The sequence below is a fragment of the Ostrea edulis genome, chromosome 2 (assembly GCF_947568905.1).
Source record: "Ostrea edulis chromosome 2, xbOstEdul1.1, whole genome shotgun sequence".
In the NCBI taxonomy this organism is placed as follows: Eukaryota; Metazoa; Mollusca; class Bivalvia; order Ostreida; family Ostreidae; genus Ostrea; species Ostrea edulis.
The window spans coordinates 84,324,183-84,348,970 of record NC_079165.1 but is presented as its reverse complement, the minus strand read 5'-3'; the positions used below and the strand labels follow the sequence as shown (position 1 = coordinate 84,348,970).

Below are 24,788 nucleotides of genomic sequence, written 5' to 3'. Positions count from 1 at the left end.
AAACAACCAGTCATGCAGTTTAACAGTTTTCAAACTTTCAGTTGTAAATTAAATCAAATATCGATGACAGGAAAATCAAACAAATACTTTGTTGTTTTCAAGACTATTTGTCATAAGTATGAAGATCAGAACACACACCATAGAATTTCAGGTTTTTAAATACACATTTCCCCGTGGGCCAGCTGATTGACATGCAGATAGAGAACGTATACCTCATGTGTAACAATAAAAAATTAGAAAATCGGTACATGTACTGAATGAAATATCAGATTAGTTTTTTCTTTGCTAAATAGATAGATTAAATGATTTTATTGCCTTTTAGATTCATAATGGTGAAATAACTTTCCATAATATCTGATTTATTAATATTCAATTAGACGTTTACAGTATCCATTGTGTAGAAATTCTATATATGCACTTCTCTGTCGATTCACGTAATCTTTATTATTTATTCACGAAGTTGAACCCATTATTTTTAAAGTTAAATCGCTCAATATTGTTCAAGAAAAAAAAAATTAAATTTCTTGATATTCTGTTAATCATGTTGAATGATATGAAAAAGCTTTATAGCTGTATGCATCAATTACTGAAAGTGTAGTTTTAATAAAAAGTCATTAATATATCACAACTTAAAATACAAATTGAATTCTTTCTACAAATTAAATAGATGAAAATATATTATCGCAAGCAATTATTTATCCCAAGATGAGGTCTTTCATGCAAATGCCATCAACAATTAGCTTCACGGGAAAAAAAAGGGGGGGGGGTAAGCTATTTGTCACCCCTCAGTCTGCTGGTGTCTTATCTTATGCTCTGGGTCTGTTCAGACTCGCCTTGCTGACATCATATGTCACAGCCTCAACCCTCCTATAAACACTGCTCATAGTCTTGAGTTTTGTGGAGATAGTTATAACATCTGCATTAAAATGTTCGTAGGTATACTTCTGTCTTGTTCTACGTTCATCCCCTTCAACCTGCTTTGCTCATCGTCAGTCATTTGAATGTGAATAAGACATCCTGCCCTGTTGTGTCACAGTCTGTGGTCTTCTGCTGTCATTGTCTTTTCATATTGTTCTTCGCAATTAATCCATTGAGACTTCATTAATTTTGTATTTCTTTTCAACAGCTGCACACTGTTTTACATTCGGTATAGCCATAATTGATTGCGCTTTGATTGTAGTAAATGGGAGACACAACATCAATTTATGTATGAGTTTATGACTTTTGAGGGTACTTCTCTATTTCAAAATAATAATAATAATAATAAAATGAATCCCAGAAGCATCTGGCGTAAAATTCCCATCAGTACTTTCAGTACGTTGATTAATGTTAATGTGATTAGTTTTCTCATTCGGTTTTCTTAGGTGTTGGTGAAAATTACACAACCAATTTTTTCCCCTTACAGTACATATAGGTTACAGAAATACAAAATGTAATGTCTAATTGATAACATATATTGGCCTACTTTGCTGCAAAAGTATTGTCATGTATGCTAGCTAAACTGCCTAGCCTGGCGCACGAAGACTTATTACGTAATCTTAACACACTAGAATATCCATACGCGTGGGGTGGGTGTAAATGTAGTCCGAGATATATGTCCCGCGATTTCCGATATTGATATTCGCCGACAATCTCTACCCAGAGTTATCGTTCCCGCTACGCTCCACTAATACCTCTGTCAACGTCTAAAATCATATAAAATCGTACTAAAACTAACTTAGCATATCAAACTGTTATGATCATATCTAAGCAAATCAAACACTTGTCTGAATTTTATAAACGCAGAAGCTGGTAAATATGAGACACCTGAGCGAATTAAAAGGTTTTATATAAATATTCATTCATCCAATAATACTAGAATAATCATGGAATTCGTTGTTTTTGTGAACTTACTGTAAGATTTTAAGCTTAACTCTAAAACTTGTAAAATCATACTTTATAATGCAATAGATAGAAATAAGTTTTGCCAAGAATCTTGACATTCTGACGTTGACAGAGGTGTTGTAGCGCAGCGTAATACGCCCTCTGGTGAGAGATTGATTCGCCGATTTAGCGAAAACAAAACCGGAAATGCGTTTACTTCGTAAATTTTTCGGGACTACTTCTACACCCTAAAGAATAAATAAAAGCCATTTACTAAATATATAGGCAATTTTCATACACCAAATTCACAATGAAGACACTTGGTGATTGTCTTAAATCACATTTAGTAAGATATTTAAAGAAACACTGACATAAAACGTTAAATCGGCGAATATCAATATCGGACATCGGGGGACAAATGTCCCGAGACATATGTTCCGGACTACATTTACACCCACCCATACGTGTAGTAGAGAGAAACAAAATGTAAATCGTCTGACACCTTAGATAATTATCTTTTCACGAAGAGCTTTTAACATTACACACAAATTTCATTTAAATCGATTTATAAATGATTCATATACACTAAACATCCAACTATATGAACTATATTCATACGCGTAACATCATCCGATCGGCCATATCTCTGAGAAAATGTAGGCACCAAAACATAGGTGCTAACGTGCTTGAAAATGTTATTTTATTATGTTTTAGCCTGTGTTTTTCTTACAACTGTTTTAATTGAAGTCACTACAGGTATGTACAATATATCGATTTCTACGTCTGTATTTTTTATTGCGTTTCGCACCTAGTCGTTGTACGTACTCTTTTATCACTGGAAACAAACATGCAAATTTTATCAGCGTACATTCATTCATTGTAACCATTATGTGTCAGTAAGCATTTTGTGTCTCTTTTTTATCATCATCATGTCTCAGGGGTCGAAATTAACTTTTTCTACCACAGGCTAATTTTAGCCTGTGGGTAAAAAATCCACAGCCTAAAATGAAAACCTACAAGCTAAAATGAAAATAATGAAGCAGTGCTCTTTATATATATATATTTTTTTTTAATCAATGATTTTCCCCATCATTACTGAGCCTAGTGGGTCAACAGGCAGCGTTTGGACAAGACACTAAGTTACGTAAGGCATATGGTGCAATTTCTAGATCTCTTAATTATCGCACCTCTAACAGTCTAATCCACGACTTGTTTACCACATGTCTAGATCCAGTCTTCCTATTTTATGCCACATCAGGGTTGTCACTAGTGATTTTTTAAAGCGAGTACTGGACTGGTTTTATAAGCAGCACGATCATGAGTCCTATCAGCGATTTTTTTTTTTATATGACTGGTACCGATAAACGGTACCATTCCTAATGCCAGAAACCATTGATTTTTCCCAATTTTGAGACAAAAAATTCCCAACTTACTTGCCGAAAAATAGACCGCTGACATCGTTATTTACGTAGTCTGAAACGTTGTACAAGTTAACTAAAATGTTCACTTCCGGTATTAAATCGAAAGTACAGATCATGGCAGTGCGCGTGTTTTGTAGAGCTACGACGATTCTAAAACAAGTCTACAGCGATTCCTTATGTCTCACAACAGCAAATATTACCGTGAAAAGTTTGTAAAGAGATGAATACTTCTTGTTTTGTTCTCTTTTTTTCTTTTCCTTTAGTTAAAATCATTTGCTGAAACATTTGTAGAAAATTCCCAATTTGTTCGATTTTGTCGCTATTTTTCCCATTCGAATGGGTACCGGTACCAGTACCAGTGGGTTGAAAAAAATCGCTGCCTATGACTTTTTTGATAATCATCAACTCGGTGAGAAATGCACGTCACTACAACCCGACCTCAATATGACAATAAATTTAGATATGACATTCTCATGATTCTGATAAAAATAACTACCGGAAGACTTGGTAAAACATAGATTCCGATATTTTTTGTAGATAAATGAATAACAAAAACATCATACTTGGAATTATTCAATTTAATCACCCCTATAGGTGAACAGGACTCGTGGCACATGTCGATATGCGATGTCCGATCTCTAAAGCATTTGTTTGACTCCGAGTTTCTTAAAAAATCATAAAAGAAAAATCCGGATAAAAACGGTTATTGAAATCGGTCGTTCATGTAAGCTTTTGTATGATTCAGAGTGCAAGTTTGAGAGAAGCGAATAGCGCATCACCATATAAAACGTATCCGATACGATCATAGTTTGTAAATCACCACTCGCTAAGATTTTCGAGTGTCCATTATTTTTACTCGTTATTTTTCAAATGTACTCGCATTTTGTGAGTATTTCTCGCTAATTTTGAGCCCTGATGTCTCTGCAAATGTTTTTATTTAATACAGATTTACATGTTTCACAGGTGCTTGGGTCTTGGCATATGAATATGAATAGTTATTTACACACGACATGCAGGGTTTTATCTATTCTCTTTAGAGAAGTCGAGAGGCATAGCCTTCGACTTCTCTTCGCAAGCATTCATGTTTTGATTCTGGAAAATGTGTAAATGCGGGAGTCGGTGACGGTTTATACTTTGACCGACGTTTCGACTCTGATGTGCCTGGATTTACGCAATAGACAACTTGTTTTCAAACATTTAACAGTAATGCACAAAACTGTCACAAGGAAATCAAAACTTACTTGTTTTTAATCCATTTTCATCATGTCCCCAGTCCCGGGTTTACGTTAACTGGTCTTGGGAGCTGTCACAATAGGGGACCAGTTAAGAGAAAAGCAGGCTGACGTAATCAGAGTTGTGATTCAAACCCGGGACAGGGGCATGTTGAAAATGGATTAAAAGCAAGTAAGTTTTGATTTCCTTGTGACAGTTTTGTGTAATTACTGTTAAATGTTTGAATGCAAGTTGTCTATTGCGTAAATCCAGACACACTTGAGTTGAAACGTCGGTCGAAGCATTAACCGTCACCAACTCCGGCATTTACACGTTTTCCAGAATCAAAACATGAATGCTTGCGAAGAGAAATAGATGAAGGCTATGCCTCTCGACTTCTCTAAAGAGAATAGGTTTTATCCAGCATTTAGATGTTACTACCCATTTTATATTTAAGGGGAATTTTTGAGAATGCAGTCATGATCTTCCAGGGGATGGGGATGGGGGACATCCATGGAATATAATATTAACAGATTATAACAGCCATTATGATATAAATTGATTGATTACTCATTTTATCTATATCAGGGCTTGAAGCTAACTTTTTATGTCACCAGTCCAGCCGGACTGATTGTGTATAATTTCAATCAGTCCGCAGAAAAAATTACCAGTCCAACAGAGTTTTCCAGAAATAATCAAACTTAATTGTTGGATTCATATTTACGAATCAGATTCGTTTGATATTATAATAATCTACAGATCGAAGCATGCCAAATGTGTGTATAAAATTTCATAAGTATATTTTCCAAAATGATGCTTTTAAAATTAACCAGTCCCATCGGACTGACTAAAACAAATGTCAGTCAGGGCGCCAGACTTTTAATCAGTCACAGACTGACGGGCATATGTTAATTTCGAGTCCTGCTCTCTAGCGAGATTAAATAAATCCCATAAAACCGAGAAAAACACCTGTGGAGTACATCTCTTCGTGTTTCACTTGAAAAGAAGATAAAGTGGTAAAATGTCCGATACGTCTGCAAATATATTAATCAAAACAATGACATGATGTGTATTGGATTTCAGACTGATTCCCTCTTACGCAGCAACTTTGATATGCAATTTCTTGACTATAAGGGCTGTGTGGTGCACCAAAAATTTCGGTGCACCACGATTCATACCATTCGATTTGATGCACCGATTACAAATTCTGGATTTCGGTTCGGATCAGTTTTAGATTTTACATACACCAAAACAACAAGAATGGCGTCCAAGTGATGTGCAAAACGTGGATTTTTATGCAACAGAGATTTAAATCACTACGGTGTTGATATTTAGCATTTTCACCACTCATATACCAACAGAATATGGTCCGTAAGATCATTAAATTTTATCTTTACATGACATACAGCATTTCTGTCAGTGTAGGGGTAAAATCAGCATCTTAGATAATGACACAAATGAAATGTTTTGACAGTTTATATGAGAGAGAAGTAAATCAATAAAGGAGAGATTTTCAGACTCAATTGATAGAATTTATGAATTTTTACATATCAATGAAAACAATATCTTATACATTTTAGATTGGCTGTAGATTTGTTTAATAATCCAAAAATTATGCAGCACATTAATATAACAAATTCTAATTAATAGACTCATGACTGTCAATGTTTTCTTTTTTCTATCAAAGTTATAAAATGCCGTTATAAATAGATATGATGTTTACAAACGATCACAATATAGTAAATACAACTTGAATATAATTAAATCAAGTATGCTACTCATTAAAATTATTAATTTTTGTGCTCTCATTAGATATATTTGACCTAATATGAACCGAATCATAGTGCTCTGCATCGAAACAGAACCAAATCAAACTAACACTGAATCGTCCCAGCCCTATTGACTATATTGTCAATTTCATAGAAACAATTCGCATCATGTTGAGTTTGTGTCGCACTTATTCAGCGTTGCACAGGATTTGCCATTGTTTTCAAAAAGACGCCAAAACACCTGTTTATGGTAATGTTTACTTTCTCGCTAGAGAGGGATAATCGCGTTTTAGTGAGAATATCTTGCTACAGGGGAAGTGTTCCCAACCTGTTCAATATTGAACAGCATTTTAATCAAATTATTATTGTGATCAGAAATAGATGCATACTTAGTACTAGTCTAGTTTTGCTTCGCCCCACCAGGGGCCTCAAGGCAGCCCCCAGACCCCCAGCCGGACTGATGGGGTATAATTTTTACCAGTCCAACAGAGTGTTCCAGAAATAATTAAACATATTTCGTTAATGTTATTAAAATGAAATTTAACTCAATATGCCTCTGAATCAGACAATATTGTAACACTTAAATGTGGGATTTATATTTACAAATCAGATTCGTCTGATATCTACATTCAAAGCATGCCAATTGTGTGTATAAAATTTCATAAGTATAATTTCCAAAATGATGCTTTAGAAAATTAACCAGTCCCATCGGACTGACTAAAACAAATGTCAGTCAGTCCGCTAGACTTTTAACCAGTCACAGACTGACGGACATATGTTAATTTCGAGCCCTGTATATTGTAAGAGTCTGACAATTACAGAAAATGACTTATAATATATAAAAATGATTTTTGTTCAAAATTCTCATACAATTTTGTGAAGTTTCTACAAATGAAGGGGAATTTTTTATCTGTTGAAGGGGAAATATCCATTTGTTGCCAAAGGGGAAAGGTACCTTTTACCGGTAGTAAAAACAACCATAATGCATGAGGTTAGATAGATGTACATGTGTATTGAATGTTGGACACTTCGGCCCAAATTTTTGAGACACTTCATCCCAAGACGTTTCGACCGTAATTTTTTTCGTATGAGACACTTCGGCCCATATTTTTCATTTTGCCAACATAACCCTTATTATTGCGTTTCCACATTATAGTAAATTGACACTTCAACCTAGTGAAATGTCTTTGGACCGAAGTGTCTAAAAAAAAAATTGGGTCGAAGTGTCAAATTTTTTGGGCCGAAGTGTCTTTGTGCCAAAACGTCCGACTACTGTGTATTCAGATGTTAAGACCCAAGGACCAGTGAGATCTATTGGTATATTTTATACAGATTTGCAAGTTAATACCAGCTAGCTTATGTGACAGTTGTTTTTGTCAGTCATTATGTAGTCAATGTACAAATTCTGTCAGACTGAAAACTCTCACAAACACGAAGAGACAATAAATGAAGAGTGGAGGACATTCTGTAGGTTTTCTGTTTGATTTCACACATCCAGGGATCTCTTTTTGTAGATCTGTGTAATGGGTAATATTTTTATTCACCAACATTTTGACAGAGATAAAGCTTTGCCAATTTGTTATGTTGATGGAGCTACCATTAGAGTTGGTGTACATAGGTACTAGGGCTAGCTCGGTTCGGTTTCGATTCGGAACAGCACAATTCAGGTTTTGGTTGTTTTTTTTCTTGATTCGGTTCATGTTAGGTCCAATTTGTCTAGTGACAGCACAAAAATTAATAATTTAAATGAGTAGTATACATAATTTAATTTTGTTCAAGTTTTGTATAACTATATGTTGTCATTTGTAAACATCATATCTAGTTGTAACTGCATATCATAACTTTGATAGAAAAAGGAAACATTGACAGTCTATTAAATTTGTTGTATTAATGTGCTACATAATTTTTGGATTATCTAACAAATCTATCACCAATCGAAAATATATATGATATTGTTTTCATTCAATATATGTAAAAATTCAACAATTCTGTCAATTGAGAGTCTTTGAAAATCTCTCCTTCAGTGATTTCATTTTTATATTAACTGTCAAAACTTTTAATCTGTGTTACTATCTATGATGTTGATTTCACTCTAGCACTGACAGAAATGCTATATATCATTAAAAAAGATAAACTGCAATGATCTTACAGACCATATTCTGCTGGTACATCTGAGTGGTGAAAACTCGGAAATCTCAACACAGTAGTGATTTAAATCTCTGTTGCATAAAAATTCATATGTTCTACATGGCACATCACTCGGACATCATATTTGTTGTTTTCAGTGTATGTAAAATCTAAACCGAACTTAAATCCTGAATTTGTAATCAGTGCATCGAATCAAATGGTATGAATCGTGGTGCACCAAAACAGCCCTAATAGGTACATATATATTACATGATAGATAGAGATATATATATATACATATATATATATATATATATATATATATATATATATAGGAGGGGATCCAGAAATTTTCCCTGAAGGAAATGGGGGGCCCCACCCATGCATGTTTCAGGGGTCCAATTAAAACTATGGAACATTTAGAATTTTACAGTTGGAAGTGCATACAAATTGGTCAATATATTTATTTTCTACCTAGCTCATAGGTGATTCGTTCGGATCCTCCATCCCCCATTTATGTGTGTCTAACAATGGAATTAACATATTTTTTTATGAGTTGACCAGTAAAAATTTAAGTTGATAGCCCAAATGACTAGTGAATAAAGATAATTATTTCTAGCTATGAAGCTTAGAATTAATCAAGTTGATCATGATCATTTGCTGTCAAAAGTTTTCATAGACATAGTTCTCAAGCTGTCACATCTTATATAAGTGGTTGTTTTAGGACTGGGACGATTCAGGGTTAGTTCGGTTCGGTTTTGATTCTGAACAGGACGGTTCTGTTATTTTCGATTTGGTTCATGTTAGGTCCAATTTATCTAATGACGTTGACAGCACAAAATTTAACAATTTTAATGAGTAGCACAGGGTTGGCAAAAAAGTGGTCAATATGAGTATTGACCGGGCCGGTGGTCAATACTGGTTAAAACCGGTCAATACTGGTCAATACTGGTTGATTGAAAATTGTTTGGTCATTATAGTCTGTGTTGTTTGTTATTTTAAATGTTTCAGTGGCCATTATGGTACATGTAAATACTGTAATTCATAACATGCACTATCAGTTTATAATATACTTGCAAGTCATAATATTAAATAAATAATGTAAATGACTCTGTTAACTTGGGGAAAATGTAAAAGTTTATTGTAAAAATTAAAACTGTTTCGTAGCCATATTACTTTGGCACTGACAAGAGCATTGCAGTCTTTACATCTTGCTGTGGTTTTGTTGTTGTCGTCAACAATATCATAGAAATTCCAAATAGGATCTCTAGGCTTCATGATTGTGTCTCTTAGCAGGTCAAGAAGTGAATGTGAGAGGAAAATTGTGGTATTTCCTAAACTATGTTTTGTTGAAGCCATAGATAGTATGATGGGGGAAGTGTTTTCTATTTCTGTTCAAATTCTTTAGTTTATCAAGAACTACCTATTGTTTCAAATCTTCATTTAACTGTTAAATAAACATTTGAGGGGATGTTCGTGATGTTTTCATAACAATAACATGTACACTGGTCCTCTCCCAGAGTATGCTAATTAACACCTGTCAACTCTGTTTCCTGTGCTCAGGTACATCTCCTGCTCTGTACATTACAACACATTGTTTATCTACAGCACCTGTCATCCAAATGAATTCATATTAAATCACTGTTTATTTAATGTCCAGCTACCTGTTATTCTTAATCTGTCCAGGTACATGTATAAGCAGATCCTATTGTCTAGTTATGCTATATGTGACCCTCTTTTATAGTTATGAAGATATTATGATCACAGTTTCAGCAAACCAAATATATTAAACTTATGAAATTACATCTTATTATCTAATGAAAATTATTGATAACCAATTGATCCATATATTATAATGAAAAGACTTAATTTATCTTTGCAAAAAATGTACAAAAATTGGAAAATGGACAGTTTAAATCTCAATTGACCAGTATTGACCACTTAGGGAGTATTGACCGGGACGGTTAAAACCGGGGGCGGTTTTAACCACCCAACCCTGGAGTAGCATATTTGAGTTGATTTTATTCAAGTTATATAACTACATGTCATCATTTGTAATCATCGTATCTATTTATGATGGCATTTTATAACTTAAAGAAAAACACGACAGTCTATTAAAGTTTGTTATATTAATATATGCTGCATAAGTTTTGGATTATTAAACAAATCTATAGTGAATCTAAATGTATATGATATTGTTTCCATTGATATGTAAGAATTCAACAATTCTATCGATTGAGAATCTTTGAAAATCTCTCCTTTATTGATTTACTTCTCCCATATTAACTGTCAAATCTGTGTCATTACCTTTCACTCCACCACTCGTCCACTGACAGAAATGCTATATGTCATGTAAAGATAAACTGCAATGATCTTAACGGACCATATTCTGTTGATATCTGAGTGGTGAAAATGCGAACTCTCAACACAGTAGTGATTTAAATCTCTGTTGTATGAAAAACCACATGTTATGCACATCACTCGAACGCCATATTTGTTGTTTTGGTGTATGTAAAATCTAAACCAAACCGAAATCCTGAATTTGTAATCGGTGCATCGAATCGAATGATATGAATCGCGGTGCACCGAAATTTTCGGTGCACCGCACAGGCCTAGGTTGTTTTCATCATCATGTGCTTCTATTATAAACCCTTCAGCTCCTAATTTAAATCTGCAAGTGCTTCAGTTGTATTATGATGTTCAAACGGAGACTGTGTCACCACACATCTATCTTCCATGGTATTACATGTTGCTACACATTCTGCTTAATGTGGCATACTTCATTGTGTAGAACACCACAAGAGTAGGATGAAATTGAGATTATCTCTCAGTATTCGAAATTGGTTTACTGTGAATTTACAGTAAGTGTGAACGACTCAGCTTCTCGAGTTCATTTGCGGTCCCGGATAGTTGATTTTAAAACAAATCTGTCAATAATGACGCATCAAGGAAAGAACAATCACTGCGATTGGACCAATATTTAAAGGGGTGGGAATAAAAATAATTTTAGATGGGCACACGTGTCTTTACACTAGCGTGTCATTACATAATCTTTTAGCACGATGGAAGAGACTGCGAAAAGGGGAAACCAATACCAACTAAAACAATGATGTTGATTTTAAAATTACATGCTGAGGGTTTATTTTATGGTAAAATCAGTAAGAAATTAGGCGTCACAAAGTCCACGTTATAAAATTGTCAATCATGGAAACTCTTGCACTGAAAGTGTCGCCAATGAAGCTCACACAGGATGTACTTCTGTTTATCGAGGATGAAATTAAAAAGAAATCGAGTGTATATAATAGAGAAATCGGACAAAATTTATTAAGGAGAAATATTTGTACCCCTGACAATGTACCATCGGTGTCTTTAATTTGTAGAGCTGCGAGAAATTTTTTGGGGAATGACTTTCAAGAAACTGCAAACAAAATCTAAGAGAAGCATATTTCGTCTGGACACAGGGGGTCATCACGAAATTTTTGTCTTTTTAAAATTTGACATCGTCTATTCTATATTTACAAATAAATGTAAATAAAGAATAGAGAGGGTCAATTCGTGGTGAGCCCCTGTGGTCTGAACACGAACGAAATGTTGAAAACTTCTTTGCTACTGATTTTATTGCAGTTTAGGCCGAGTCAGTTATATATATATATATTTGACGAAGCGAGTGTCATTCGTACAATGGGTAATCTCAATCATGGACATGCAGTTAGGGGTGGACCAGCGATATAGGTTCAAAGGTACGCCAGTAACGCAACATTAACAATCAACCTTTGCTGTGGTTTATTATGACGTTAGTGTAATAGTATAATGCTAATGAAATGCTGAATTTCTTTAATAATGTGTTACAGGAGAGGGATGGTTTGGGGAATTTAGTTTTTGATAGAATTCACAGAACTTGCAGTTGTTCATTCAATTAACAGTATCTAGCGATGGTTACTTTTGAATTTCTTACGAAAATGTGGGTATATATAACAGTAAAAGACATCAAAGCATCCTATTGCCATGTGTTGAAAATAAATGTTTTCTCCAAGTAGAATATCTATTGATCTTATTACTTAATCTGACAAATTATTTTAGGGGCGAGATCAAATGTACATATGTTTGAGAAAACTGAGTTCGTATAGTTCTCACAAAGACACCCCCCCCCCCCCCACCCCCCCATACAAAACTAAATATGAAGTATGTTGAAACTAGTTGATTAACAAGTAAAACAAATGAAAGTGTACATTGAAACTATTAAATGTTTATTAAAATGTATTATTATGTGGTTTTAAAGTCAGTTGTCTTTTTTTCCCACTAAAGCGTAATCGATGTCGGATGACAGAAACTTACCGAGTTTTTACCCCCTCTTCCCCCTAACTATTTGAATTTTAAATTTAGAAATTTTCTTTTGATCTCGCCCTTATCCAATGCTTTGTAAGATTTCGAAAATATCCTCTGAGAGATTTATTTAAAAATAACTATATGAAAACTGCGAATGTGAAAGAGACAACAAAACAAAAGCATTGTTCTTAAATGGGCAAAATTGCCTATAGAAACATGTACTGAAATTTCTGATCACTTAAAACTGACAAGTATAATCTATAGGAATTTAAGGGAGTAACCTTTCAATTTTTATTGGGATATAGAGGCAACTGCGGATCCTGCCTTTTCCCACAGTATTTTCAATCCCGTCTTTTTTATCTCAATATATTGCTATCCTGTCTTTTCTTTACATATCGGAGCCCGCCTTTTTCACCCAGTATCCCACCTTTTTATTTCAAATTCCTTTCATGCCCCCTCCCATACCTATTGATACTGCAGTGGATTATATTAGTATGGCACGTTTATTCCTGTTTAAAAGATAAGATTTATAAGGTATCTGATAAAAGTTATATCTTCTAAAGTTTACGAGATGTCTTATATCTTTTATAAAAGATCTTATATTTTTTTCTTTATAAGATATCCCATTACTTTTATACATGTAGATATCTAGTATATATAAGATAAACTTTACAAGACATTTTATTAACGTAATCGTCAAATAAAAACCAATATTGGGTTCATCTCACGCTACGTACGGTGCAACTTACATTGAAATCAAATAGTGAAACTTACACTTGTTAAGCACGAGATAATATAATGCCAAATACTTGGGAACGCCTACCTATAATTTAACTGACCTATCAGAAGCGCTCTTTGAAATCACTCGGGGACTTTCCATTGAACTATCTGGAGCACGTCATGTACTTGGCGATATGTGTCGTTCAAACTTAATTACTGTAAATCCACAGTAAAACTTGGTATAGACCATGGGTCTATGCCAAAACAAGATGACATAGACCTTATTGTATTGGCATAGACTACAATGTTGGGAAAAAAAATAACACAAATTTAAAACATTGTTATTTACTTTTAATGTACCTAGAAAGCATATTTTCTTTCCATTTCCATAACAATATCCTACTTTTCTCATAACGTTTATCAGACAACAACTGACCAGGGTCTTTTAAGATCATCATCATCATCATTAATCCACATGGGCGGCTTCAGTGGCTTTCCCTCTGTCTTGTGCAATATGGTCTTAGCTTCTCCCCAGGTCTTGCCAATTTTCTTCAGGTCTGATGTTAATACCCTGCGCCAGGTGTTCTTTGTCCGTCCCCGCTTTCTCTGTCCCTGTGGATTCCATTCTAGGGCTTGTTTTGTGATGTTAGTACTGGATTTCCTCAGTGTATGCCCTATCCAGTTCCATCTGCGTGTTCTGATGGTGATTTCCACTTGTTGTTGGTTGGTCCTCTTCCACAGGTTTGCATTGCTTATAACATCTGGCCACCTTATCCCGAGGATGTTTCTCAGGCACTTGTTTACAAAGACCTGGACTGATTTCATGGATGTTGATGTTTCTCTCCAGGTTTCAGACCCATATAGTAGAACAGACTTCACGTTGGTGTTGAAGATTCTGATCTTGGTGCGTGTTCTCAGTGCCTTGCTTTGCCATACTGGTCTTAACATGGCAAAAGCTTGCTGGGCCTTCCTTTTTCTTGCTATGATGTGGTCGTCTGTGCCCCCTAATGTACTGACAATACTTCCTAAGTAGGTAAAGTCTTTGATGTCCTCTACTTCCATGTTGTTTATCTTGATAGAGTCAGTTTGTATGGAGTTGATTCTCATTGATTTTGTTTTCTGGGCGTTGATGTAAAGGCCAGTTCTTTTTGCTGTTGCTTCTAGGTTGGAGGCTTGATGTTGGGAGTCTTGAAGTTGGTGAGATAGTGTGCAGATGTTGTCAGCAAAGTCAAGGTCTTCCAGACGTCTTACTAGTGTCCACTGAATGCCAGTTGGGCTACTGTAGGCTGTTTTGCTGACCCAGTCTATTAAGATAACTCTATAATTATATTGTTTTAAACCTAGAAAATCGGCAAAGACAATTTGGTCTATCTCAATTACAATTTGCATAAACTGATGTCATTTGACATAGATTTGGTCTATCAGTCTATGGTTAATTTCGAACACTGATCTCTAAGTTCATAATCGGAGATCAAGGAGATATGTCTTTGTAAGGTATCCTAAAAATTTTATGAAAGACATCTGGGATTGTGACAAAAAAAATTTGTAGAGACATGTGCAGCATGCTTGGACTTGTTCATGTGGTTTAGTCATTGGAGCTTGGAATACGATCCACCACTTTGGCTCACTACACTCTCTGTAAGGTAGCACATTGGCAACCATAATTCCATGTACGTAAAAAGATTATTTTTCTTCCATGCACAACTTTTTCCATCCCTTATAGACAACATTCATAAACGATTAGTACATAGCGTATTAATTTTCACCTACTCCTACAACTCGATGTGCCATTCCAACAATGAGAAGTCTCAGGCTATTAATTATTATTAATCCATGAAGTATCATTTTGAACTCGAATACACACTCTGATGCATGTAATCTAAAGAATTAAACCATTTTCTATCAATTATGCTATGTTGTCACTAAATCATTCATCAGTGCTTTTGTATATTTACAGGACTAAAATGCTTCTGTGAAGAATGCATTTTCGCAAATCAGACCTGTGAGACAAATGGTGTGTGCATCACACTGAAGGCTAGGAGGGATGATGGGACGTATAAGATACGTTACAGGTAGGAACAAGTGTGAACAGGTGTGACTCAGTGAGAACATTAGTGGGGTAGGTAAGCAAAAGTATATTATGTAAAGATGTGACAAACTTAAAGCACTCACATGAAATGTAAAGGTGTGACACAGTCAAAAGAAGAAACTTTCGGGCTCGGTAAACATTGCACTTTTCAGGGAGGTAAAGCATCGTAATGACCTCAGAAATGCCAGTAATTGTATAATATTGGCTTCATTGCAATAATGCTTGGGAACGTGCATGGTTTGCACAAAAATCATTTAAGTGCATTATTTCATAGTTCAGTTGCTCTTGTGATTTTTTTTGTACTGGGTATCGGCTGAAGTTGTTCTAAACAACTACATGTATGTGTGGTATGGGATCCTGTTTTGACTTTCATTATTTTACAACAGAGTTTACCTTTTATGAAATTTGTATACACTGCTTCTGATATATAGTATGTTTAAAAAAATGCTGGTGAACTTTAAAAATTATTACTGTGTGACAGTTCCCAGACTTTTTAAACTTTTTATGAAAAAGTACACTATTTTGATTTTGCCAAATTATATGCAGCACATCAGAGAACAGTATGTACATGTCTGTACTTGTTACATATCAGGTATCTCTCAAAGAGGAGTCTCTGGTATAGTAGAAAAATAATCATGTTCTTCAAAGCACTGTGTTTTAAAATAAAAAACAGTCTCTTTAAAGCTGATATTTTTACGTCCCGCCTCAAAGTGGTCAGCTAGGGCATGTAGTTTTACCTTTGTCCCTTCTTCCGCAACAACAAGTTTTCCGGACTTTTTTTCTATATGCCTGGAGATATTGAATTGATTTTTGGTATGCAGTTGTATTATTGCAGAGTTGTGGAAAACATTTTTAGATAGCCAGTCATTCGGACTGACAAGAAGGCAACATAAGCCAGTCCGAAATAATTTAAGCCAGTCTGAAATCTAAAGTCACAAAATTAAAAAACAAAACAAAAAGTACACAACATTTATTTCCTTTATTAAACATCGATATACTTCATAATTACATTTACTCAGTTTCCATTTCTATGCTTGTGAAATCTCCACAGCTCCTCGGTTAAGAACAGAATTTTCATGATATCTTATAGAAGATTACCTGTATTTTAATTAGGCGACGATAAAATTTTGTAAGCGGTTATTTGGTACGCAGCCGGCAGTCTGTCAATGCAAATATGGTATGCCTCGATCTTGTTTACCAGTAAGGAAAAAAGTATTACGCAATCGCATTTTAGTTTTACAAGATAATTGCGCTGAAAAATGCACCGATGCTTGCAGGAAACAAAACAAAAACAAAAAACCAGGCCGGTCATTTGGACCGACATCAATGGCTTTTATACCGGTCGCAAGCATTTTTAATCGGTTTTGCCGGCATGACCGGCAGTTTTCCACAACTCTGTATTGATGGGCTACAGATCAATTCTGAGTTTTGTTTCAATTTGTTGATTTTTTTATGGAGTTGTGCCCCTTTAACTTAGAAAAATTGATATTGGGACTTTTTCCAGACTTTTTTCTAAATGCCTTGAGATATTGTATTGATTTTTTGTTTGTAGGTGTATATTGATGAGTTAATTACAGATCAAGTTTGAGTTTTGTTCCTGTTCATTGATTTCGATGGAGTTGTGCCCCTTTAATGTAGAAAAATTATTGTGTTTATTTTATGGCTGTTAAAACATATATAAAGAATTGTTATTGAGTTCTGCATTGTACTAAATGTGTGTAACATATACCATCTGAATACCACATTAAATACTATATTTCAATGGATTTCTTACATTTAATTTTACTGCAGGTGGGGACATTCATGTTGTGTCAACACATCTAGTTATTGAAAAATGATGGCAAACAATAAAAAGCTTCGTATCTGACATCAAATGACTACACCGTAAACAACGTCACATTCGAGGAGTCGTCACTGTGCAGCATGAGGGCTCGGCTCCAAAGCGGAGAAAACTCTGTATCACAGAATATGAGATCGATTTTCTCATAAACTACACCATATTTCTGCAAACATCATATTGCATAGAGTGTGGTAGATATATTTTGATCATTCAAATTTGTCACCGAATCAATCTCATACTCTGTGATACTGCGTTTTCTCTACTTCGGAGCTGAGCCCTCATGCTCCACAGTGACGACTCCTCGAATGTGACGTTGTATACGGTGTGACTAGAAATGGTGTGATATTTGGTTTGTATTGTGGGTGGGATATCATGCTGTTATTATATCTATATAACTTCACAAGATATAGAGGTATTACAATTAATGCACAGTAAAGACAGATGCCATATTATTGATAAAGGTTTGCTACAATCAAATAGCTGAACTACTAAGATATTATATAAAAGTTTGGTCATAGATGCTTTTGTTCTGGTGAGATCAAGATGCAAGTATCCATTAAGATATACGATGTAGATATGTAAGAATCTAAACCAATGAAGCCATGAATATACACTGCCCACCATAAATAAGTATACACTTACCAAAATAAGTTACTTGCACATACAAAATATGGTTACATCATAGATACAGATTTTTCTATGCCAAATACCTAACTCTTGTATATGAATTGATAACAGTAGGCTTTATAACTTTTTATATCCTTATTTTTTATCAAATATTTACTTCATTTTCTGAATCTGAATTTCCTAAAAAGGGATATTATGCAAACTTTTATCTTGAAACCATTTCAAACTAATTACTAATACATATATAACATATTATTGTGTATTTAATGTGTACTTTTATAAGACCTTTGGATTTTTCACCTTAAATAAATCAATATCACAATTTAACAGACAGCCAAAAATATTGAATGTCCATTATTGTTTCACATATATTGAAATTGTACCCTTAAATGATTATATAACTGAGAGAAATTAAAAATTATACACAGTGAATTCAACTCTTTTTCCTTATATTGATTATATTTCATTCCAAAAGCTTATGTGTATACTTATTTATGGTGGGTAGTGTATCTGGTACTTGCCCAATTTTCAATACAGAATTAAGTGTAGTAATATTAGTGGAGGGTATGTGGAACAGATTATTGAAAGCTGTGGATTTAAGTTGATATTTAAACTTAAGTAAACAATCATTTTTAGCTCACCTGAGCCGAAGGCTCATGTGAGCTTTTCTGATTGAAATTTGTCAGTTGTGGTAAACTTTTCACATTTTCATCTTCTTCCCCAGAATCACTGGGCCAATTTCAACCAAGCTTGGCACAAAGCATCCTTGGACAATTGGACAAAGGGGATTCAAGTTTGTTCAAATGAATGACCATGCATGCTCCCTACAAAGGGAAGATGATCACAAAAATGCAAAAATAGGGTGGGGTCATTTAAACATCTTCTCAAGAACCACTGGGCCAGAAGAGCTGAAATTTACATGAAAGCTTTCTGACATAGTGCAGATTCAAGTTTGGTAAAACCATAACCCCTGAAGATAGGTTGGGGCCACAATAGGGAATCAGAGTTTTACATCGTCACTATACAAACTCTTTCCTTCACAAACATATAAACTTGTAGACAATGACTTGTGTTCATTTTGCAAAAGTGAAACAGAAACAGTCACTCATATTTTTTATGATTGCATGTGTGTATGCATCTGCCTTCTGGAGAGATTTTGTTAGATGGTACAATGCATTTGAAAAAGATTATAAAATCACAAAAAGAAGTGTGTTACTAGACAATATTGATGGAAGTTGTTTGGAAAATTTTCTTCTTTTGTCAGCAAAAAAGCACATTTATTACTCGATCCAGATCACAGGGCTCAAAACCCAAAATTGTCAAGAATATTGCAATTAAACACTAATTTTAAACCTCCGACATAGTAGTTTTATAGCGTACCTTTATTTTCTGGCATGTGCACGTCGAGGAGAACTCATACGTATCCAGATTTATATGATAAAATGACAAAGTTTTACACCAGGATATCTTGTATCCAGATTTCCATTTGATAAACTGACAATTTTTTTTTCTCCAGGAGAACTCATACCCAGATTTTTATGACAGACATGACAAAGTTTTACTCCAGGAAAACTCGTACCCAGATTTCCATTTGATAAAATGACAAAGTTTTTTGTCCAGGAGAACCCGTACCCAGATTTTTTCTCCAGAAGAACTCGTACCAGCCAAATTTATCCGATAAAATCAAAGTTTTTTCTCCGGGAGAACTCGTACCCAGACTTTTATAATAAAGTTTACAAAGTTTTTCTCTGGGAGAACTCGTACCCACATTTCTATTTGGTAAATTTACAAAGTTTTTCTCCAGGAGAACTCGTACCCAGATATTGATGGGTGTGACTTTTCCAGAACTCGAACCCAAATTTCTGGGTACGAGTTCTCCAGAAGTCTATAAATCCACTGGTACCCCCTAAAGAGTAGATGACCCCCAAATCACCATGTCAAAGGTCATAAATCAAATGACTGGTTATTTGTAAATATCTGTTCAGTATCTTGAGAGATCACTGCAGGGTTGGCAAAAAAGTGGTCAGTATGAGTATTGAATGGGCCGGTGGTCAATACTAGTTAAAACCAGTCAATACTGGTTGATTGAAAATTATTTGGTCATTATAGTCTGTGTTATTTATTTTGAATGTGTAAGTGACCATTATGGTAAATACTGTAATTCATAACATGCACTATCAGTTTATACAGTACCCGCAACGTTATTCTTGTCTGACATTCCTATCGTGTTCTATCGTGTGTGTATCCTATCGTGTTCTATCGTGCGTGTATCCTATCATGTTCTATCGTGCATGTATCCTATCGTATCGTGCGTGTATGCTATCGTGTTCTATCGTGCGTGTATCCTATCGTACCGTGCGTGTATCCTATCGTATCATGTGTGTATCCTATCATATCATGTTTTGTGTTTATCATGTTTTCCGTTTTCTATTGTGTTTTGCGTTTATCAGGTCTATCGCGCATCATATTTTGCGTGTATCAGGTTTTCCGTTTATCTTGAAAATCGTTTATCGTGTAGCTTCGGAAAATATCGGGATTGTTTATTAAATCTAATGCAAAAGTAAGATACTTTTCGAAAGTTTTATTCGTTTTGTTAAAGAACCTATTTTTAGGAATCGAGAAAAGACAATATATTTGAAGGAGAACATAAAGCTGTCGGTTTTAAGACGGAAGAAGAGCTATTTATCTGTCAAAAGAGGGTGAAAATTTATCACAATTTCATTCTAAGTAATATGAAAAGTAGGCAGTGGTTTGCCAAGCAAACCGGGGACAGTAAATCTGAAAGTTCCTTCATGTACAGTTCATAAACATTTGCTTGTCTAGAAACAATTATTTGTAATTAACACTAACAGAGAAATAGGAAGTTCTGATTTGAAAGGAAAAATCAGTAAAGTACGTTGTTTATTACATATATTTTAATAAAGGCTCGTTTTCTTCCAATTTTTATGCCCCCGAGATCGAAGATCGGGGGGGGGGGGGGGGGATATTGTTTTTGTCCTGTCTGTCATTTTGTAATTCTGTAAATCTGTAATTCTGTCATTCTGTCTGAAACTTTAACCTTGCTAATAACTTTTGAACAGTAAGAGATAGAGCTTTGATATTTCACATGAGTATTCCTTGTTACAAGATCTTTCCGTTGGTATTGAACCTTTTGACCTTGACATTTGACCTACTTTAATTTTTTTTTTACATTGGTCATAACTTCTAAATGGTAAATATTAGAGATTTCATATTGTACATGAGCATTTCTTTTGACAAGATCTTTCTACTGGTACCAAGATATTTGCTCTTGTGACCTTGCCCATCTTCGGAATTGGCCATTATCGTGGGCATTTGTGTTTCACAAACACATCTTGTTTAAAATTATTTTAAAAGACGAATGTTTTGTACTGTATATTAAACAAATCTTTATTTTCATGTTTTAAAGTTCCGGCCTGCTTTGAAAGTAGAAAATCTTTGCATAAAAGTCAAATCTTACCGACAGAATCATAAAATCTACTTATAACATCTTTTTTTGGTTTAGCAGATCTGTAAATGAAGTTACAAGTGTTATATGACATCCAGAGAATGTTAAGCTTCTCTGTTTTGTTACTATGGCAATATTGCTCCATGTCATTTAAATATCTCATTTTACTTTATAATTTATTAAACAATGTTAAAAGAGTATAGATATTACTTCCATTCCTTAATTTAACAATCTTTCTTTGGCACAGCATGGTACCGTATGTAGGCGAGGCGAAATATTAATGCTACAAATTTTTAGGTCACCTGAGTTTACCTAGGTGATCGACCTATTGCAATTGGTTGTCGTGTGTCAACAATTGAAATTTTTAAAAATTCTTCTTGATAGCTACCAGTCCAATTATTTTCATATTTGGCATGAAGCATCTTTGGGACAAGGGGGACATAAAGTGTAAATTTCGAGATTCCTGTACCCCTGAGGCTTTAGGGGCGGATCAAAAACTCCCCCAAATTGACCAATTTTCAAAAATCTTCTCTAGAACCACACACATATGTAAGAGAAACTAAATGCATAGTGATTTAGAGCAGGAAGGCCTCTACCAAAATTGGAAATTTCATGATCCCCGGGGTAGGGGTTCTGACCCCAGGGTGGGGCCAAACTTTTTTGTTTTTGTAATTCATTTATTTTTTTGCTTTCACAATAAATAAACATTTACATATTAACAATACATGATAATATAGTATATACATATTTCAAGCAAGTACAAACATATATGTGTATATTTAGGAGTGCATATGTACATGTATAATGTGAATTTAATTTCGAAAAGATGGGGAGAGAGAAGGAGAGACAGGGAGAGAGAGAGAGATAAGGGTGGGGCCAAACTTGGTATATAGTGTTCATTTGTAAAACACTTAAATAACATCTTTAGTGTTATTATACCCCCACAACAATGTTGTGGGGGGAGGGTATACTGGAATCGGGTTGTCTGTCTGTCCGTCCATCCGTCTGTAGACGCAATGGTTTCTGGACTCCAAAGCGTTACTCTTTCCACCTACAGTCACCATATCATACATATGGACTACCCATGGAATGAAGATGTTCCCTATCGATTTTGGAGTCAAAAGGTCAAAGATCAAGTGCACTGCATGGACATCGGAGTAGCAATATGGTTTCCGGGCTTTAAAGCATTATCCTTTCCACCTACAGTCACTGCAGTGGAACCCCGATATTACGTTTTTCATTTTTCCACAATAAAATAACGTAATACCGGGGGCAACGTAATAAGCGTTCCAAGTGAAATCAGTTAAAAATATCATTTGGAAATTGTATATCTTCCGTTGATACTCCGTGAAGGGGTGTGTGTGTGAATACATCTTTACTGTTTCTTTATTAAAAGACTATAATGATACTTTGTTTTATTTACATCTTATCTTAAATGTCCATAATTCTTCATGTTCTTATCCCTTTTTATTATTTCTGGTGTAGGATGCATAAGGATGTTTTGATAAACGTTGCTTTTCTGCATTCGTTTGGACCACCATTTTGTTCAACTTTAACATAATGCGTTCATGTAATTTCTCTTAATAACTTGTTCCGGTTCGTATTCAACATATTTTGTATAAAAAAAATTAACAAAACATCGTTTTTATTAAGTTCTCTTATTACACAATACACAACACAATAAAAAAATCCCACCTCAAAAATACCAACAAAGCGACAACAAAAAACGCACACGATACCCAACACTTACACACTTTTCTCACCAAAGATAAACACGGAGAACAATTTAAGCGCAATCCACATAAAAAAATATATAATGATGCACGAAGATTTCATTTACAAAACTGAATGAATGGCACTAAAATCACGTGCACATCAAGGGATTTTAGAATGTTCACTGAGATAAATGCCGTGCACGAATCGGCCGATAACACTGGACAGTTTGATCGGTGTATGTATGGACGAGATTTAGGAATACTCAAGCTGCATGTCCAAACAACGAATAATTTTTAATTGAACACCTTTAGTTACCTATGTCCAAGCAGTCACCCAAACTGTTTTATCATTGCTACGATAAATTTTGTCCTTCATGTTTGGTACCAAAGCTGTCCGTAAATAGAGTTTTAATAGCGAAATTAACATGCATGTGGTTGAGAAATTATTATTTCATTGATTATCAAACTATGAGAAATGAAGTAAATTTCATAGAGTACAATTTCTAAATAAACATTATTTAATTGTTTATCACTGGCTTCTATACGATACAGGGTATTCACCCGTATTGATGTCACTAGATCTATTGAAGCGTGATCAGTCAAGCATCTCTAATCCCCAAAGAAACCAGGAAATTTACCTGGTAAATAACTGCATGGGGCAGTCAAGGTGTGAATGGCTTATTATTTTGAGAATCACTCTTGAATAAGGAGTTTATTACGTTTTTGTCGGAATTTTTACAACATAATACCGAGTCCCGGCATCTTGGGACAGCGTAATAACGAGGTCTATTTAATATAGGTCTGTTAAGAAATGGTTTTGTGCTTTAAAATTCCAACGTAATATGCGGACTAACGTAATAAAGGGGGAACGTAATAACTGGGTTCCACTGTATAACATACATATGGACTACCCATGGGATGAAGATGTTCCCTATTGATTTTGGGGTCAAAAGGTCAAAGCTCAAACACATTCCAAGAGAAGAGACTACCCATGGTTTTGTCAATTGCCCTTTCTTTTTTACAGTCAGGAAAGAGGTAGTTTATACCTATTAACAACACCCTTTGGGAGATTGGGGTAAGCAGGGCGTATTCTTAGTGAGCATTGCTCAAAGTACCTCTTGTTGATACTAAAATGAAATTAAATGGATATTTAAAAAGGGCATCTTCATAATTGCCATGACAATGTATACATGGGTCTGATTTCGATATCAAGGGTGATAAGATGCACATTTATTTAATCATCCACTGTCTGATTGCTTTTTTTTTTGTAAACTGTCTTCGTCTGTTTATTGGAACTTAGTGAAAAGGAAATGTGATAAAGCAACAAAGACTGAAATCTGGACATATGATAGTCTTATTGTCCTTCTCAACTCAAAAGGATTGAATCCAGGTTTTAAAAAAATCATGGATTTTCATTTATCCCACAAATTCCAATATTACTCTTATTAAAATACCATAGAATTTTGCAGAGGGATAGAGATAAGAGGTATCAATTTCAATTAACAAACAAAATCTATATTAGAGAGACTATGCCATAAGTTTCATTATGCTTTTGAATTTTTTTTTCAGTTGTTATGACTTTTCTCCAACTTTGCATTTACCTGGTCAAACAG

At 34.7% G+C, this 24,788-nt stretch overlaps 1 protein-coding gene across 4 annotated transcripts in view; it reads left to right on the top strand.

The window, feature by feature from the left end:
- The first annotated feature begins 2,334 nt into the window (after window positions 1-2,334).
- Window positions 2,335-24,788, top strand: part of LOC125682309 (TGF-beta receptor type-1-like) — a 49,301-nt gene continuing 26,847 nt past the window's right edge. For 3 of the 4 annotated variants that reach the window (XR_008800205.1, XR_008800204.1, XM_056155228.1), the window contains exons 1-2: window positions 2,474-2,619; window positions 15,396-15,510. Coding sequence is in view for 2 of the 4 variants with exons in the window: in XM_056155228.1 (XP_056011203.1) it covers window positions 2,556-2,619; window positions 15,396-15,510 (179 nt within the window). In the remaining 2 variants the exon portion in view is untranslated. Of the gene's footprint in view, window positions 2,620-15,395; window positions 15,511-24,788 lie in introns of all 4 variants that reach the window. The other variant, XM_048922792.2, reaches the window with a different exon arrangement.